Source organism: Chroicocephalus ridibundus, chromosome 1 (genome assembly GCF_963924245.1).
Source record: "Chroicocephalus ridibundus chromosome 1, bChrRid1.1, whole genome shotgun sequence".
Classification (NCBI taxonomy): domain Eukaryota; kingdom Metazoa; phylum Chordata; class Aves; order Charadriiformes; family Laridae; genus Chroicocephalus; species Chroicocephalus ridibundus.
In genome coordinates, this window is record NC_086284.1 from 212,783,151 (window position 1) to 212,803,164 (window position 20,014).

The 20,014-nt window shown below is 44.8% G+C and overlaps 1 protein-coding gene across 7 annotated transcripts in view; it reads left to right on the forward strand.

Annotated features, from left to right (window-relative positions):
- FRMD4A (FERM domain containing 4A) overlaps positions 1-20,014 on the forward strand; it is a 390,969-nt gene that overhangs the window by 305,278 nt on the left and 65,677 nt on the right. For all 7 annotated transcript variants that reach the window (XR_010069575.1, XM_063323590.1, XM_063323591.1 and 4 more), the window contains 4 exons: positions 2,267-2,351; positions 7,056-7,112; positions 9,522-9,544; positions 18,369-18,452. Coding sequence is in view for 6 of the 7 variants with exons in the window: in XM_063323590.1 (XP_063179660.1) it covers positions 2,267-2,351; positions 7,056-7,112; positions 9,522-9,544; positions 18,369-18,452 (249 nt within the window). In the remaining variant the exon portion in view is untranslated. The remainder of the gene's footprint in view (positions 1-2,266; positions 2,352-7,055; positions 7,113-9,521; positions 9,545-18,368; positions 18,453-20,014) is intronic.

Below are 20,014 nucleotides of genomic sequence, written 5' to 3' on the forward strand. Positions count from 1 at the left end.
ACCAATTTCCTGGTGCACATGCTTTGCATTTGTCTGGGTGCATGTGTGAGAGCAGTAGCTCCCCAGCACACTCTCCACGCCGGAGATCATTTGAGAACTGGGGTCTTTGTGAAGATGAAGTATCATGTGCAGGCTCCGAGAGACTCAGTTTTGTACGGAAAATAATCTGTGTACGTCTATGTGGAAAGCCTTGGGAAAGATCCTTGCTGCCTTAAGAAATGCAATGTTGCCCTCTAGTGATGATGAGGATGGTCTCGTTTGATCTGATGAAACAAAAAGCATTTTGGCTAACCTTCACAGGGATTCAAAAATGGAATAAATGTTCCTGTTTTCTTCTAACCCTGGAATTAAAGATCCTAGCGTCGCAACTCGGAGAGCACTGGTAGTGGTGATAAGCAGAGGAGGATCTCAAAGAATCATAGAACGTGTAAAATTATCATTTTTCTCTGTGAATTCAGCAGATGGAAAGCCAGCTGCACTCAGAGAGCAGATCTAGTAAGAAGGTTCCTTTTTTAATGCAGCATCTTTTTTTCGCATTTTAAAGCCAAGTATATTTTTATTTGCCAAAAAAAAAAAGGCAGAGGTTTCAAGGACAGGAGGTGAAACCCAATGGAAACCAGAAAAAAAAAATTAAGAAGAAGTTGAAATTTTGTGCTTGTAATAGTTATTCAACTATTTTTTTTGGTTTTTTGTTTGTTTTTTTTTTAATTTCTCATTTGAACTCTTCTGGGGGAGGAAGGTGGGATAATAGCAGGGGTATTTTAGCAGATGAACAAGAGCTCAAAATGTTTCTCTCACTCTAGCAAGCAAGTAGTTGGTTGTATCTGTTAGGAAATAAACTGTTTTGAAGGGTCTTCAGAAGACACTTAGAAGCACTACAAAGCCCTGACCTTTACCCCTGAGAAGGTCACATTTAAGGCCCTCGATTCTGCAAACAGCTGGACGTGGACAATCCCTCCAGCGCTTGTGTGAAGCCCCAGGGGTGTCAGCAGGTCTCTCAGCTCCACTCCCAGACAGTAGGGTCAGGCAGAAAGGTTTCTCTGTAACTGGACCCCACATCTCAACCCAGATTTCTAAGGTATCTCGGTTTTTGAAGTCCCTGATGCAGACAGCATTTCCCTGGCACCTTCCCTATTCTAATTGCCTCTGACAAGGCACGATAGTGCTGGAATTTATGTAAGGAACATTGCTGCCAGTGTGCTGCAGCTTAAAGATCACTATAAAACAGGGTGGGCAGACAGATGTAATTTTTTTTCCTTACTTAAAACACAAAGTAAATTCAAAATTCACCTTAAACATTCACTGAACCTCTCCAGGCTTTCTCTGTTACTACAGGAACACACAACACACTTATATCAAACAATCAGTCATTAACTTTGATGGTATCCTGAGCTTTTTTCCCCAAAAGGTGACAAGGCAGAATTAAGGGCTGGAGCCAATTCAAGCCAGTGGCAAAACTCTCATGGAGTTCATTGCCAAATGATCAAACCTTGAAAGCAGACAGGACATGGAGTACCGAGCTGACTCATATATACCATGGGCTTTCAACATAATTGCAAATATTTGGAATAATCAGCCAATGCAAAAGACTAGGTTTTTCTGACACTGAGGGTTTGGGCTGGTCAGCTTTCTACCGAGTTCTGAGAAGTCATCTCAGCTCCAAAAAAAATATTCGATTATTGGCATTCCCACTCATCCCCAGCATTGCTACTCACAGTACTGGTAAATTGTGCAAGGTCCTTAACTATTGCTGGTTGCTTACTCTGCAAACATAGCTGCTACATGCTAGCTGCTAAAATATGTAAAGAAGTCTTTATAAAATTTGCCTTATGCAGAGCTGAACTGGACAGGGAAGGAACCCACAAGCGGTTTTCTGTCAGTGAACATTTTACACGACGGAAATGAGCAGGTTAGGTAAAGCAGTGAAGAAGAAATGCCAAAAATGTGATGGAGAATGAAGGGGAGTTTACAAGCAAACAGAATAAAGGATTATTTGAAGTTTAAAAGCAAAACAAAGGATTATTTAGAAACAAAATCATCCACTTGATGATCCAGTTCCTTTGGTATGGCTGGCGTGGTGGTGACTGATCACATCCTAGAGCATGCACATGCCTCTTTCATGACCCCAGTCTGTCATAAGCAAAGAAACTTCATTTTTAGTGTACTCATCATGACTCTGTTGACCACATTTTCCATTTAATGAGTACATTTTTATGTTTTGCCGTAGTTCCTCCTTGTGTCTCACCTCTCTTGCTGTCTCTTTCAGGTTCTACATTGAAAGCATCTCCTATCTAAAGGACAATGCCACCATTGAACTGTTTTTCTTGAACGCCAAGTCCTGCATCTACAAGGTAAGGACTTGGGGGGCTCCAGGCGGCACTGAGGTGGGCTGAGATGTCTGGGTCTGCATCCCCTTACCCAAAATTTACACTGGTCACACCTGGACTTTGAGACGGAGAAGAGAAGGTTCTGGGGAGACCTTATAGCAGCCTTCCAGTATCTTGAAGAGGGCCTGCAAGAAAGGTTGAGAGGGACTTTTTACAAGGGCATGCAGTGATAGGACAAGGGGTAATGGCTTCAAATTGGAAAAGGGTAGATTTAGATTAGATATTAAGAAGAAATTTTTCACTATGAAGGTGGTGAGACATTAGGACAGGTTGCCCCGAGAGGCTGTGGCTGCCCCATCCCTGGAGGTGTTCAAGGCCAGGCTGGATGGGGCTTTGAGCAGCCTGGTCTAGTGGGAGGTGTCCCTGCCCATGGCAGGGGGGTGGAACTAGATGATCTTTAAAGGTCCCTTCCAACCCAAACCATTCTATGATTCTATGATACGTCCTCCTCCGACCCTCCCTCACTCCTCTGTCTCTAACCTCCCTGGCACTTGGCAGCAGCTTCCCTGTCAGAAGTTCTGAGGTAAAACACCCCTGGAAGTAACTGTTGTGGTTGGCAGGAGGGAATCTGCAGCTGCTAAAATTATAAACTGGCTTGCAGTTAGAAGCAAACGTCTGGTTTTGTGTTAAAAACCGGCCGCTGCTGGTGCCCGCGCTGTGCTGAGGGGTCGCCGTTCGCGGTTCCCGCCCGAAGAGGGCGGCAGCGGCCGCGCGGGCTGCGGCGCGGGCGCCATCTTGTGGGGAAGGCGGCGAGGAACGGGAGCCTTGGAGGGGGTGGGGGGTTGTGAAAGGTTAAATGGTGCGTTTGTGAGGCCGCTCGTGTGCGAGAGGGTGTGCAGGGGAAGCGTGAGGGTGCGAGAAGGGGTGCGAGTGTGAGAGAGGGGGTTGGCATTGGGAGCTGAGTGTGTGAGGGGTGGGGGACTGTGTTCGTGCGGGGCTGTACTGTGAGAGTTTGTGCGTCTGTGAGAATGTATTAGGTATGCATACGACTACATATGTGTGACAGTGTGACAGAGTTTGTGGGACAGGGGGAGTGAGCATGTGGGTGTATGGGAGGCAGGGAAGGGTGTCTGTGGGTGTGTACCGAACATCACCTTATACGGCAACAAGCCATGCACGGAGAAATGTTTTTTGTACCAGAAATAGCCCTGCCTGGCAGGCTATTGAAAACACCAGCGCTGGAACTCAGAGCTGCCCCTTGCAAGGCACTCTGTGTGCCAGAGATAAGGGTGTCCTGGCACGGCCTCTGCTCCCCCAGCAGAGCTGCAAAGCTGATCCCTTCCCCGATGCCACAAGCCAAACGTGCAAGTGAAAGGACAGGGTCCAGAAAATTCAGCAGATCTGGAAAATCAAGCAGTCCCAGAACCCGCTGAGGTGGGTGGAGGCTGGCTGCGTGAGGGCTCGGCCAGGTGGGCTGGATGTGCGGGACTGGGAGAGGTTTTCCAGCAGCTGGGATTCCCTGGGTGGATCCCTCCTACCTCCCTGTGTGCTGGCAGAGGCCATTCCTGGTGACTCACCTCCGTCTGCCAGGGAGGAAGAGGTAGGAAAAGACAGCTGTGGTCAGGGAGTGATTGCACCGCCATCCCGCAACCCTCAGCAGGTTTGCAACCTGCTAAGCCACCTAGCTTACACCGAATCTGAAACCTCGCTTCCTGACATCTGCAGGGACTAAAATGCAGGGACTAACTTTGCACCTCCTAAAATGCAGGGTAGCAGCCAGAAAAAATGCCTTTTTTTTTCCAGTGCCCAGGAAAGAGGCAGGGCTGCTGAGCTGAGCTGCGCAGAGGGCTTTGCTCTCTGGCAAGGCTGCAATTAGATGTGCTTAGTCAGCCCTCTCCAGCAACGAGCTCAGTAAGCATCACATTTTGGTTCCTGGGGGAAGTTCCTTTCTGGAGTGTTGCCAGGAAAAGCTTACACTGTCGTTCTTTTTTTGGAGAAAGCTTAATAAGAAGAAGAGAGAAAAAAGAAAAAAAAAAAAAAAGAAAGAAGTGCCTACAGATCTAGGTTGGTCTATTTTAGTCTGACCTCTCCTGAAACCATTACGTTGCACATTCAAGCTGACTCTCATCTCCATCCAAAAATATCCTTGCTGGATTCCCAGTCTCCCATGCGCGTCCTTCCCCATTTGACTTGCAGCCATGGTAAAGCCATGCTGTGCTATTAAAAAGGGCGCTGAATTTGAAAGTTGGGCACAAAGTCTCTGCTAAGATGCAGGGCGAGCACCCGACTGGCATGCCTGGAGGCATCCTCTAGGTGCAGAAAGGGGGATTTGGTGTCCAAGCACAGACAGTGCTTGTCGTCCCTGCAGCTAGCAGGGGGTGTTGCATGCTCCCAAACCTTGCAAGCTTCCTTGTCGCACAAAAAGTTTCCTCATTGGACTTCCTATGGATGGTTTCACTCCAAGCTCCCCTGCAGCGTGGAAAGACCATAGTGTCTGTGATATAAATGTAGTTCATAATGCTATGCTAGCACCTCAGACCCTCAAATGTCCCCATGTCAAGTTGGGAAAGAAGAAAACTGAGGCCTGTTTAGTTTGGGGCTGTTGGTCCCCTGGTTGGCAGCTGGGTCTGTGTTGGGTGCTGTTCTCTTGGCTGTGCCCACCGCTCCTTCTTGCCCACCATCTTGTATCAGGAGACATTCATGGACCACCCAAACCCTCGCACAGGACCAGCAAGCCACTGTTGCCCAGAAGGGCCAAGCCACCAAACAAGACAGGGCTTGGCATTAGGCACTGTCCCTCCATCAGTCAGGCTGTTTAATTACTAGCATGTTCTGGCATGGGTTTCGGCCTGCGCCAACTAGCCCCAGCCCAGGCGTTGCTTGGGCACTGCTCAAGGATGAGCACCTGTTCCCAATACAGCTGAGGCAACCCCAACTGGGATCAGGGGGGCGAGGAAGAGTGTTTAATCATGAGCTATACTGTGCCATGTGCCCTTAGGGCCAGAGAACGGGCTCTGGCCCACTTTACCTACTAGCATAGACTTGCCATAACATCAACGTGTGGTTGCAGAGGCTGGTTTGTCCGTGCGATGCCTGGTGCTTCAAGGAGAGAGGAAGACCAGGCGCTCTGGTTCTACTCCGTATCGCCCCTCGCTATGGAATATACCTGACTGTCCCAGCCCGGCCCTGCCTGCAGCTGAATCGACATCTCGCAGCAGCCGCTTCCCTTGGCACAGGCACATCGTTAGTGCAGGTGCCTGCATGAATCAGGCACTTCAGCTGAACCGGGGAAGGTGTGTTTATTGCCCGCAGCAGAGCTGGTCTTCACTCCCCAGTGAGTTGTTATGAAGGAGGTGAAGGAAGTGCTTATTTTAAAAAGCTGGCACTAGTGAAAGCCAAGGACACCTGGATCTTATCCTCTGTTTTGTTCCCTTTGTTTTTGATTTTGCCAGAGACAAGCCAACGCAGCGATTGTGGCTTGTAAATGAGGTGTGGCCATGACTTGGCTGGAGCACGGATCACAGCAGTGATCTATATTTAGATCCCTCATTTCTTGCCAGATGAGGTAAAATATTAAAAACAGCAGCTTAAATAAATATAACAGAAGAGTCACCACAGGAGTGCGCTGAAGTGACCCACTGTATATAGCCACGTACGTAGGAGACAACATTAGGAGATCTAGTTGCAGAATTGAGGCCTAAACAGTATCTCAGTAAAAGCCCACTCTCTTCCCAAAAGCTGACACTGGTAGGGAGCAGAGACTTGAGAGCACACTTGGCCATGAGATTAATACTCCTGCTTCCCATCCCGAGCATAGAATCATAGAGTATCAGGTTGGAAGGGACCTCAAGGGTCATCTGGTCCACCCTTTCTTGGCAAAAGCACGGTCTAGAGAAGATCTTTGATGCCGGTTTGCATCCCACAAATTTGGATGGAGCAGTGCCTGGACCCCTGGGTTCTGTGGCTGCTATCACAGGCCCAGCAGAAGGACCCTGAGAGGATCTCGTGGAACCATCGGTGTCCTTCATGTGACCACAGTGTCCAAGCAAAACACTCACAATTTCACCTGACCCTCCAAGATTGCTTTCATTGGGGGCTGGATCCTATAGAACGGAGCACTGAAGATCTACCAAAAGATCTGCTGTCACAGCTCATTCTCAAAGCAACCCCAGCCCCAGTGCTCACAGAGATAAAGGGGCCAAAACCAGAGCTCCCAGCCTGCAAGAGGGAATTTTTACACTTTTTCCTGTGAGTTTAGCCTGGGCAAGGGCCAAAGGAGTTGTGTCTTTGACACAACCTCAGTAAAGACAAATTTTCTCATGTCCTTGCTTCTGTCAGCCAAGGATAAGACTATGTTCTCCTGAAGCATGGGTGACATTTGGGGGAGAAAAAAAATGTATTTACCAGACTAGCTTTCATTAAATCACAAAAGAAAATAAAAATTACCCTGATCCTCCCCCTTCCACCTGTCTTCTCCCTCCTTCCCAGGAATCCCTTCATGCCACACCCAGTTATGCTTCATTTACCAAGCCATTATGCTGAGTATTTGGCTCTCTCCACATCTGAGTGGGCAGGTTCTCCCTCACTTTGGTCTCCAGGAGCACAGGGAATGCTTTGAAGCCTAGCCAGGGGAGAAAACTGGCAGTAGCCAGGAGGTGATGCACGTTCTTCTTGCAGGAGCTCAAACAGACTCAACTCTCTTTTTCTTTGTTTTCTTCACCTTTCAAGGAACTCATTGAGGTTGACAGTGAAGTGGTGTTTGAACTGGCTGCATACATCTTGCAGGTAAGCACCTGCCTTCTCTCGCTTCATGCTTCCTCGTGTTGCATTAAATCTCTTGACTTGCCAAATCCAAAATGGCTGTATGGAAGTGCAGGCGTTCTGCCAGTTGCTGGAGAAAGACATCTGTATGCAGTTTTCATCATTTATACCAATGCAAAATAGATACAGAAGGCTCTTTCATCAGACCTCTCTATGCGAGGAGCAGATTCCACTGCCCAACATTTTGTGTACGTAAACGTATATTATGTTTGCGCTGAGACAGATATCCAAGACCCTGGAGTATGATGTAAAGCCAGAGAAAATCTAAGTGATGAGTGTAATTTCCTAGGTGAAATCCATGCAACTGTCTGTATTCTCCAAGATGGGCAGAAGGGCTTAAAGAGTTTCCAAAAAACTTCACCGGAAAAAAAAAAAAAAGTCTTTTAAAGTGCTGCTCTTCAGGAAGAAGGAAAGGATCAGAGAGCAAATTACCATCAGCATTTGGTAAATCTCTGGTTCCCAAAGAGGAATCTTTTCAGGGTAGTGGAGGTGGGTTTTTGTGAAAGGTCTGGTTTTAAGAGCATGACTGTGGGAGCAGATGAGAGATAACTGTCAGGTGATCCTTGTTCCCCTTTCGTACAGTGTACTTTTGATTGTTTTTTCCCATTGGCCACGAAGCTATGAGGAGCCTTGTGAGCAGACAAGCCATCTCATCAGACTGCACTAATAAATAACAATGCATTGCACTTCTGTAGCACTTTCCATGTTAAAGAAGCAATTAACGCATAGGGATTTGAATCTTCATTAAAAACGTTTTATGTAACAAAAATGGAGCGAGAGAGCCAGGATGGGGGACTCAATTAAAAGCACATTATAGAAATTACATATTGGCTGTTGGGGGAATACACATCAAACAACAGGCTCATTGTGAGAAGCAGCAATAGGGTTATGAATCTATTGTCTGCTCATCCTAATGAATAGCTTGAGCGCTTTGTAATTGTACAGCCAGATCCAGATCTGCCACTGTAACCCTTGTTGCCTGTGATTGTTTCTCATCACAGACAAACACAGGATGTTACATATATTCCTGTAGTAGTTTGATGTGTAAGTTAATGAAAACAGTCAAAACAAGCCACACCTCTGCCGTCTGTAACCAGAAATTACTACAACCCATGTTTGTGACAGGATCCAAGCAAAACATACTGCATTTTGTTCTACTTCTCACTGCAGCATTTAGGTCAAAGAACCGAAGTGTGAAGAATCTACCCTACAAAACTGTTTTTTTTTAAATTCAGCATGCTCATCCCTGTGCAGGCCAGGACATATCATTTGGGTTTTGCTGTGTTGAACTATAATCATGATATGCTCAAAGTCTCCTTCCCACGAATGAGAGGAGAAGTCGTCTGCCCTTCAATTCACTTAGAGGGAAATAGTAACATAGAACTGTCAGGACTCGAGTGGTTTAGTCTGCAGCCTTATTTCAAATTGTTGTGTTACCAGAACAAATTAAAGTACCACCGAAGCTGAACTTTACCCCAGCCTCAGGACTGAAGCACCACTGGATGTGGGCTGACAGGTTTTGCGGTTGGATGGACTGATGTAAAGACAAAAGACCTGGATGCAAAACTCAGTCCTCTTGGCAGCAGAAACTCCCTCGTTGCACAAATTACATTCTTGCACTGTGTTTTCTGTGTAGCTGACGGCAAATGAGGTGCTTTAGCATTCATCATCCGAAATGCATATTGCCTATGGAAAATGCAAAACGCGTATTACGTTTATTGAGGAGGATACTCACCAGATTTTGAGGGTTCGCCAGATAGGCAGTAAGACTCAGGTACTAATCTAACTACTGGACTGGAACATGACCCATCCCTTTTACTGTCAGGCTGTGATGGTGATAAATAGAAATATCTAGTAAGGGAGCTAAATACTCCCCCAAACACTCAGCAGGGAGTTAAAGAACCCTGCGTCTTACATCCCCTTGAAAGCTGACGGTGAGCAAGCTTTTTGAGAGTCTAGTTACTAGAAAATTATCAGAATACTTGTAGAAAGAGTCAAGGGAGTTGCAGTCTCAGAGGCTCCAAGGTCACTGAGACTTCAGAGATCTTATAGCAATGTAGGATCCACCTTGACCCAAAAAATTGCTCATTTACTAACATTATTTCCTGCAGCTCCTTCTTGGGTATCCACTAGCAGAATGAGGAATCATCTGGCCCTGTCCTAGGCAAACCTTTTCTTTGCTAATCTGCCCAGCTCACTGCATGTATCATGGCACTTGACATTAGATACTGGTTCCAAAAAATACATGAGGAATCAATTACAACAGGAAATTGCTGCTAAATGAATTTTGCAAATGGAAAATCTTGAACAGCTGTTTTCTTATTTTTTTTTCTATTTTTAATGATATATTAATTTTTCTTTCTCATTTTACAGGAGGCAAAGGGAGATTTTTCAAGGTAGGTGAAATTAAAAGTTTTTGCCATTGTGTGCTGTGAGAATGAATCTGGTAAAACCACTGTGTGAGCGATGCGACTCAGTTGTAGCTGCGTAGCAACAGGAATGCATTGCTAACATAGACATTGAGTTTCCTGAAATTATTTCTGCACAAAACAAAGCCTTTGACCAGAGCATGCCTTGCAATCAGCATTGTTTGTGACTTTGGTGTTGACAAATCTCTTTATATACCCATGAAGTTCAGGAAATAGACTAGTCTTCAGAAGGAAATCACTAAGGAAATGACTTTACAATCACAGGTCCAGCCAGAGGCAACATTAAAATTCCATCACTAATTGATATTTCAGCTTGAATTTGGACAGAGTTCTCGTAATCATAATGATTATGAGAATGGTTGGGTTTGTTGAATTTCTGCTATCCCTGGAGCCAAATCTTCAGACTTGCTGTAAGAAATTCAGAGAGGTGACTGTGGTCAGTGTTTCAGCAGACTGTTAATGAAATGCCCAAGAATTTTCATTTAAGTTGACAGTATCTGTCAGTTGCACATTAGTAGCAACCAAAGGTCAGATGGCTGTTTGGTGCTTCATGAGAAACATGAAAGTTCTTCATCTGAAGCCCAGGAGAGGTAAAAAATTCACATACTCCATATATTACTTTTGCTGACCTGAACGTGAGTTCAGCTGGAGGACCACAATATCCATTGAAGTTAGTTTCAGAGAAGAAAACAAGGTGTGAATGGGCAGTGGGGTTGAATTGACAGATGAGCCTAAAGAGGTGTCTTAATTTTGTCAGCATTGAGATACACTGAGAGAAAACTGTAATGATACCCTGTGCACCTATAGGAGGCTGTGAATAACAGGCGGGTTCCGCCTTCTGGTGGACTGGGACTTTTAGCCAACTAAAATTGAGACAAATCAGTGAAAAAGAAGAATGCATTGCAAATATTACCTGCCCAACGTGGAATCTGAGATGACAGGAGGTAACCCTTGCTAAAAGGAAGTTTAAGTTCTGCCTTATCATTTCTCAAAACTGTAGTCAACTTGCAGAATCCTGACATGCATCTGACCACAGAAGCACATGCCCAGTCTTGCTTCATTTTCAGTTCCACGTGATTTGGAAGAAGTCAGCTATCAGCAGTGTTTATTTAGGGGGTACTGGAGTGCATGTGGCTCTTTTATTTCTCAGTCTGGTTTTCAATGCACTGACAAGTGCTTCGCCCAGTAGAGCTGGACCAAGCAGGGTTTTGCCATTCAAACCTGTGATAAACCACATCTTCCAATGGTTATGCTATGAAGAACGACATTTAATTTTTCTCAGAATATCTTGGATATGACAAAAACAGGCCCAGAAAGTGTACATTCAGACTATGAAACACAGAATAGAAAGGAATCAGATGGCTCAGGGTAATAGGACTGAAAGCGTTTTATCTTAAAGTATCTGTTTCCAGACCAAAAGTGGAAACAGCCGGTGGAAAACATCCATCTGCTAAAAGCTGTTTGATGTCCCTTGTAAAAGGAATGGTTGAGCTTATCACAGTGCATATCTCTAGGCCACAGAGAAATGAGGAATCTTCCCTGAGAGCACAGAAGATAACTCAACACATGGTGTTAAATGGTTCCTCCACATCAGTGTGGCAGTCATCACCATTCCCATTAAAACAGTTAGCTCTTAGTCCTTTCCACCTGTGGATCACAATGATTTGAAGTGGAAGGCGAAATCCTTACATCCGAGTCAGACAGAGAAGCAGTGTCATAATAACAATTTCCTGACACTGCCAGGGATCTTAATTTATAAATGGGCTTTGGTGGCAAAGCAATCTGCCATATTAGTGGAGTTTAAGGCCTGTTCTTGGAGGAAGGTAGAAGAATGCTACCCTGATCCTCTATGGTCTAAGAGAAGACTTAGCATCTCCAGGGATGTGTGTCCAGCAGCTCCCCTCTAATGTGCACTGACATGGGTTTATGTACTGGGTGAGATCCAGGTGCTACTGAAGTCAGCATGAGGTCATTGTGGTCAAGATTTTGCCTGCTGAGATTTGTGGTTATTCATATCAGCAGTGTAAAAATCTGGGAGGCGAATCAAGCCTGGGGCCAGCCAGAGGAACTGCAGATGAGACAAATGTTCTGACTTCTCTTAAGGCTGAAGTTAGCCTCAGTGTTTGAAGTTAGTTGATGTTGAAATGCTGTTTGAAATAGAAGTGGCTATTCTTTGAAACAGAGAAGTTCCGCAGTTGTGAATGTTTTGCTGCTGAGATTTAAAGATAATAAATGTGCGTGGCAGCATACATTGCGTGAAGGCTGAACTCTTGAACTCCTGCTTTGTTTTTGAAGAAATAAGTTAATTCTAGAGGGTTGCATGCTTGGAACGCAGACTGCAGATTTCCCACACCTGCCCTGTCTACTGCCACCGTCAGATTTATAGCTTGTGAGACTACAAGTTTCTCTTTGGCTGTGATCCAGAAAAGTGCATAAGCACTGGCTCATTTGTAGCGATGGGAGAATTGCTCTTCCCCATGGGAGCCTTCCTATGAGTCACTGCTGGTCACCTCAGGTGCTGGGAGAGCCAATGCCAAATTGTCACCATTTCAGCTGTGGATTGGCACCTGCCCATGACGGCCAGAGCGTGATAACCTCCAAACCCCACTGCACCCAGGTGGTGGATCACAAAGGGCTGGTTCAGGACTCCTGAATGCAGTGGCATGTCTGCTTTTTGAGCCTCATGGGAGCTCAAAAAACAGAACTGATCTTACAAACTCTGGCAGTCAGGTGTCTACCTCTGTGAACTGCTGCATCTACAATGACAGCAGCTCCCACTGCTGCTTTTGAGGGAATAATCCCATGCCTCAGAATAATAATTGTGCTCATAGTACTACTCTTTCCTTTCCCCAGAAGGGGCTTATGTGACATTTCAAGCACATGTCCTACATCCTTTGGTAGAGCATCATCATATATGAGTCTCAGTGCTGATTTTTGCCACCTAGGAATATTCCCTAACTCAGGCATCGTAACAACTGCCCAGTGTTTCATAAGCCTGGAGAGCACATAGTCTGAGTCGCCCTTATCTGTCTTGAACTAAGATGCCACAATAGCCCTGACAGATCATAGAATCATAGAATCATTTAGGTTGGAAAAGACCCTTGGGATCATCGAGTCCAACCATCATCTCCACTCTACAAAGTTCTCCCTTACACAGTATCCCCCAACACCACATCTAAATGAGTCTTAAACACGTTCAGGGATGGTGACTCCACCACCTCCCTGGGCAGCCTATTCCAGTGTCTAACCACTCTTTCTGTGAAGAATTTTTTCCTAATGTCCAGCCTAAACGTACCCTGCTGCAGCTTGAACCCATTCCCTCTTGTTCTATCTCTAATTACCTGTGAGAAGAGACCAGCCCTAACCTCTCTACAATGTCCTTTCAAGTAGTTGTAGAGAGTGATGAGGTCTCCCCTCAGCCTCCTCTTCCTCAAACTAAACAGTCCCAGCTCCTTCAATCGCTCCTCATAAGATTTATTCTCCAGGCCCTTCACCATCTTCGTTGCCCTCCTCTGCACTCGCTCCAGCACCTCGATATCTCTCTCGGATGGAGGTGCCCAGAACTGGACACAATACTCAAGGTGTGGCCTCACCAGTGCTGAGTACAGGGGAACAATCACCTCCCTCCTTCTGCTGGTCACACGATTTCTAATACAAGCCAGGATGCCATTGGCCCTCTTGGCCACCTGGGCACACTGCTGGCTCATGTTCAGCCGCTCGTCAATTAGAAGCCCCAGGTGCTTTTCCGCCAGGCAGCTCTCGAGCCACACTGCCCCAAGCCTGTAGCGATGCATGGGGTTGTTGTGGCCCAAGTGCAGGACCCAGCACTTGGCCTTGTTGAAGCACATTCCATTGGCATTGGCCCATCCGTCCAATCTATCCAAGTCTCTCTGTAGAGCCTCCCTATCCTCATGTAGATCAACACTCCCGCTTAGCTTCGTGTCATCTGCAGACTTGCTGATGATACACTCTATGTCCTTATCAAGGTCATCAATAAAGACGTTAAACAGAAATGGTCCCAACACCGAGCCCTGAGGGACATCACTTGTGACCAGCCGCCAGCTGGATTTAACTCCATTGACCACCACTCTTTGGGACCACCCATCCAGCCAGTGCTTGATCCAGCAGATCAGTTTGGCATCTATAGCAAACAATTTGCCTAAGGCCTTTTCCAATTTTTATGTGTGTTTCATTTAAAAAACAAAGCCGTCAGAAACCCGGAGCTCCTGAACCCTTTTAGACCAACTAAGAAAAATATTTCTCAGTCTTTGCTGTAAGTGGCCTGGTCCGTCTCAGTGTTTTGGAAGCAGAATTATACAAAGGGTACATCTCTTACTTGGTACAGATTTAGGCAGAGCAGGGTTTAAAATAAAAAGTTATTCTCCTTAAGAAGTTCCTAGTCCTCTGCATTTAATGAGAGTGGTGTTCACATTATTTAAGAGAATCCCCAAATGCTTCAGTTGACAAGACTGAAAAAGGTTTACATTGAGGCTGGGACATAACACTGAATTTAGGACAACTGAGCATCCCCATTCAGATGATTCTCAGGTTGAATAGGACACTTAAGATTTGATCTATGCTTTTTTATATTAGTTACAAAAGTTTTGACTTCAAAGGCACAGAATTACACCTATAAAGCTCCTAAACTAGTATCCTGCAGACAGACGTAAAGGTTATTAACTCAAGCTAATCTTGTTTCTAGTAGGGACCCGAGTCACACTTGGTTGGCAGAGCATAGGCAGGACAAATTTCAGTTCCTTAAATGAACACAGTTCCTACAGGTGTGACCCTCTTTAGGCCTACATAGAGGAAGGAACCAGAATGCCCTGGCTAATTTGAGGGGGGAGCATCACATATTGTTAAAACAGTTGAGATTTTCCGTCTAAATTAATCCTACTGGATTAAGAGTCCAGTCTAACAGTGACCAAAATCTTTCAGAAACTCACACCAACTTCAGTTTTAAATGTTCAGAATCCAGCTCTTCAACTTTAAAAAGCATCTATGTCAAAGCAGCTGAAAATAACATATACTGATCATTTGTCCCTCAGTTTGGGGAGGAGAACAAAAAAACTCTTAAGTAAAACATAAAACAAAATCCTGAACCCATGCAGCTAGTTCCTCAGGCAGGCTCTCATTGCTAGATTTCTTCCAGTTAAGCAATATGAGGCATTTCGCCTGAACTCCAAGTATCTCCCAGCAACATATGAAAGAATAACAAAGGAGGAAAGCAAACGGCCAGTTTCCTGTTAAGCAGAATTTCACAATAATTTCAACATTTGCGCAGATGGTAATCTAACATAGTTTCAGGCTTACTTTTCTTTCTGTGTAACCTAGTGACATTTAACCAATTAGAATTTATTAAGGGGTTACAAAATCCAGGCTGCATTCTTGCAACCTTAAGGAGAAGATCCTAAACACTGTATTTCAAATGGAACTGTTTAATCCGAGAATCTCAGACTCTGTTATTTTCTCTGGCATTCAGCAGAATTAATTACCGTGCTGAGAAGAGTTGATAACTTTAACCTGCAGCTTTGTTTTGTTACTGATCATTGTTATTACACGTGCTGGAAAATGTATGGATTTCCTGAGACAACTGCACACGTAATCTTGCTCAAAATTACTGCAGCCAGTTTCCAAAAAAGTTGTTTTTCACAAAATGCTTATGAAGTGGCTAGGTAGGTCTTTTACCCCCGTGTACAGACAGAAATACTGAGACGTAAAGAGTAATTTATTTGGCCAAGACTCATTAAACAGTCAGTACTAGAACTAAGACCAGAACTCAGGAATTCCTGGCTTCTAGGTTCATTCTCCAGTCAGTTCCCCTTATTTCTGGATGTCTAAACACCTTTCAGGACCCCATGCAGATGGCTTTTCCAGTTCATTTTTCATATTGATATTCAGTCTCTTAAGTATAATTTCCACCATAATGCAGGAATAAAGGGTTCTGGAGGACACAGAGAAATTGTATTTGGAGCCTTTCCCCTGTATATTAATAAATCTGTATCAAAAGCACCCTTCCCTTCCATGTATAACAATCCTGCAGGTTGGACACTTTCAAATATAAAATAAATGCAGCACAAGTAACCGGATTAAACAAACACTTTCTAAATACAGTAATAAAATAAACACACTGAGATATTTTACTAGAAAGAGCAGGAAAGGCAGTAAGTACAAAACCACTTGTGATCCTGCTGGAAACATTTTAAAAATTAAGGGGTTTGGTGTTTTAAAAGGAGCCAAGAGGAAAGTGACCTCGTGGCCACTCGCTCAAATGCAACCTGAGTCATTATTTTTTTTCCTTTTTCTTGATGACATCTTTTTGGGAGTCTAATTTCATTTGTCTTGAGACAAGTCTTGCCAGAAAACTTAGTGAATATATGGACCATGGAATGAAATACCTTTTGTTCCTGGAAATGCTTTCCTGAACTACATTTGGTGCCTTGAAGTTGTGAGGCGCTACCTGTAATGTATTTTCTAGGTACTGAGCAGAAATGCCAATTCCATCCAACAATATCACTAAGAATGTCTTTTTCTTTGATTCTTAAGACTTTTTATCGCCGTGTAAGCAAGTTTTGCTCCTCACTGACAGAAAAGACAGAGCAGACTGGTGGTAGCCCTTTCTTTTATGGGAGCTATTACTGATTCAGGCTTTTTCCCAGACTCCCAAAGATAGTCAGTCACCACTAATCTTGCCCTGTTTGACGGCTTTCTGGGCTCAGAAAGTCCCTGTTTGGAAATTACTCCCTGTCTTCCCAGAAAAGTTTTGGAAATTTCTCAACTTCCTTCTATGAGCGGCCAGCCTCAAAAGATCTTCACTTGAGGGCAGTGACTGCTGCTTGTTCTCTCTTTGTGCTAGGTTCTATTTTTTTCCCCCAGTTTCTTTCCAAATGTCAAAAAACTCTGTAAGAGCTGAATATGCACACGCTGTGGAGGAGACGTCTCTGGGCAGACCCAGTAAACTCTGTAAACAGCAGCAGCTTGTTTTCTAGGCTGTCAGTCGCAGAGCAGAGTGGCCAGATCAGCAGATAATACGGAACAGAGCAGCTTCTTGTTCAGACTTGTGCAGATATTTACCTGCTATGGAAGGAAACATCTGAATTGGTTTTGAGCATTTGAACTCGCAAAGGAGGATCTAGGTGATGGTCAAATGCCCATGAGATGTAAGCAGGAGTGGGTGTTCAAACACTGTTTGTCAAGAGTCATTTGACTTGGCATATGAGGTGCTACTAAGTGGTTTTCTACGTGCTTAGCATAGAAGTGGTTGCCTTAGTCTTTTCTTGTAAGTGCTGTTTTACACATCTTCACTCTGCAAAATTTGAACCTAATTGAGACTTGGGCATCTATCTTACAAATTTGCCTTGACTAGAAGTTGTGGTCCTATTTTAAAACAACTTAATTGATTGTCAGGGAACTACCATGATAATAAATGCCTGTAGACATACCCAAAATGCCTGCTCCAGGATTTATGTTAGTGGTTTACCCTATGGCCCAACCTAGCAATTAACCTGCAAACTCCAATTAAGACAAACCCACCTAGGTCTCAGGCAGAGCCTGCTGCTGGGATGTGAAAACAGAGAAATGCTGTGGGAAGAGTTTTACAACAACTGCAGCAGCATCATGTCTCTGCAAGCCACCATACAGACTGTCCCAGAAACAAGAACAAGACTCAGGGTGACCTGCCACATCCAAGGGCTCCTTGGGCCTTTAGCAGATGTTAGGATGGCTGGTCTGCAGCTGGGGATGCCATGACTACCTGTCTGCCTGGTTAATGGCCCTGCTGCCCTATAGGAGGAGTCAGTGGGCTGGGAAATCTGGAGCTCTGGAAGAAGTAGCTCTCTCCACAGCTCCAGGACAGCCACACCTTTTGGCAGGATAAAGGGGAGGGTACAAGAAGGCAAAAAAAAACCCTGCTATTAAGAAGTAAGCCAATAAACATTAATTCTTTGGCACTCCTCAGTGTCCTGTCTGGCCCTCTTGGCTGTGTATTTCTACGATTTTAAAAGTAACAGCAACACTGTCTTCCTTCACAAGCCTTTGACGGATGTTTTTTTTCATGTGCACACAATTCCTTGTGTGTTTAAAAGTGGTAAGGGAGGCATTTGGGGTTTGTAGGAGAAAATCCCATGGTATCATTTCATCTGCAAGAATCTGTCTCCCGCTTCATGAGCTCTCCCTGCTCTCTGCTGTGCAGTGATGCTGCACCAGCTGGCCACTGTGGCCACTAGAGGTTGCAGGAAGGAGAATGTTAGCCAAGTGGTTGGGCCTGGTCCCAGGGAGGGTTTTGTGTAGCAGGACATAAATTCAAGCTGGAGTCTTATCAGTGAAGATGTTGTGCAAAGGCCAGGTCACTGGGGCAAGAGGCTAAGAACAACCTGTGATGCTAAGAAAGCAAATCATTACTTTTTGCATCAGGTTGTAAGGCATTAAATAAAGATTCTTTATTGCAGCTGAAAGCATCACTTTTTCTTCTCTTCCCCTTGGTTTTTTCCCTTAACATGTCCGTGGGACCCTGCTCAATGAAATGTGACATGGTGGCTTTTGTGTCCAGTCACTGTTAGGAAGTGCTTCAACATAACCATCTGGGAGAGCTTCTCTCCAATTTTGATAATAGAAGGAAAAGTTAACTGGGCTGCCATAAAACAAATAAAGAGAGAAGAAAAAGGAAACCTCAGTGCCTTTTGTTAAGGAGGAACAGATGTAGAGCTGTAGCAGCCTGCCAGCTAGGTCAGGTCATATCAAATATTGTGGTTGTTTTCTTGTAGCCTGATCCTCCTTTTGAACTCTCTTTCAGCAATGAAGTTGTAAGGAATGAATTAAAGAAGCTTCCAGCCCTTCCAACACCAGCGCTGAAGGAGCATCCTTCCCTCGCTTACTGGTAACGTATCATTCTGCTGGGCAGCTTCGCAGTGTCTTATGCAGGACCTGGCGCTGGCAATGAGTGATCTGAGAGTGGAACTGGGATGCAGGGATTCCTTCCTTCTAGCTCTGGGTCTGCCACTGACTCATTGCATGATTCAGCACAAGCAGAGCTACCACCTTGGGCCTCAGATCTGCACAGAAAATTCACTGTAAATGTGCCAGTGTCCTGATGAAATCGAGATGCTTAATATGCCATTTCCTTTCCCAGCACTTTGCATCTGTGCAAAGAGTTTTCCCAGTTTGAAATGTCAATGTTTTGCACTGCTCTGTGCTATGTTTGAGTGATCGAGCTTCGTCTTGCAAATCCTCTCCGTATGGCATAGCTGAACTAAAAAGGACGTATTTCTCCTTTTATACAAACTAGGTCATGCTCAGAGGTGGAGGCTTTTGAGCTCTGCCTTTATTGCACTGAAAATTAAATCCTGGGTAGGAGCAGGATCGCAATTAAATTTTGTATGCCCCACACATAGATTCTTTATGCCACCCTGCCTATCCCTTTTATCTGTGCAAATAGGAAAGAATTTGGGGAAAGACTGATCATTAATGGGGAGATGCTTTCACTTGATTTTCTTTTTGTTTCTTTCATGTTTGTCTTTAAAGTATTAGGCTATAAGCCTGCGGGTGGGAGTGAACTTCTTTATCTGCTAGTCTCTTAATTTTGGCATCTTGGTAATCTGAGGATGGCACGGGGAAACAAATCAGTTTGTAGATTATGATCTCAATTCTTTGCCAGGAAGGCCATCCACTTTTTCTAGCATGGCTACAATAGCAGAATTAGCTGTACCTAGTGTCAAGCCGTAAGCAAGCTAGTCTGTGAGGTCTCCTAATCACTTTCTGAGCACATCAGGAAAGACTCAGAGTCCCAGGCTGAGGTTAGGAACACTTACACAAAAGCTGTGGATCATCACAGTCTCCTGGTGTTTCTGTCTAAAAATCAAACCAAATCTTTGTGGAAATTTGATAAATGTAGGCTTACATTTCACTGGAAGCAGAACAGTCTCCCTGTTTGGAGTGTGTCCTTTATTTTTGCACAAATTAATCCACACATTTAAAAAAAAAGTGCTTTTCCAGCCAGGTCGGTGGCCTGGTCTGACTGACAAACTTGTAGCTCAAGCTAAAAGCCACCACAAGAGCCATGGACAGGGAAGGCAAATCTGACCCTTCAGCAGCAACACGGACTGAGGTCTTACTGAAGTGCCCACACAGCCTTTGCTTCAGTTGCTTGTGATGGTATCCATACACAAGAAAGCAGTGACAACCCAGGCTGCCTGTCAGGCCCCGTCTGCCCATCAGGATCTGTCTGCCCCTGCCGTCAGCCAGTGTTAGTCAACATGCCTGTGCCAAGAACTTCTGCTGGGAAATCTCAGTGAGGTCTGGGACAGCCTCTGTCCGTAAGACACTCTCCTTGGGTTTGGGCTACGTTCAGTCATCTGAAGCAAGAAGAGCCATGTGAAAACCTCATGCTCAGAATGCGAGTATTTACAGTTATACACAAGGTACAGACAGCACTTCTTGCAG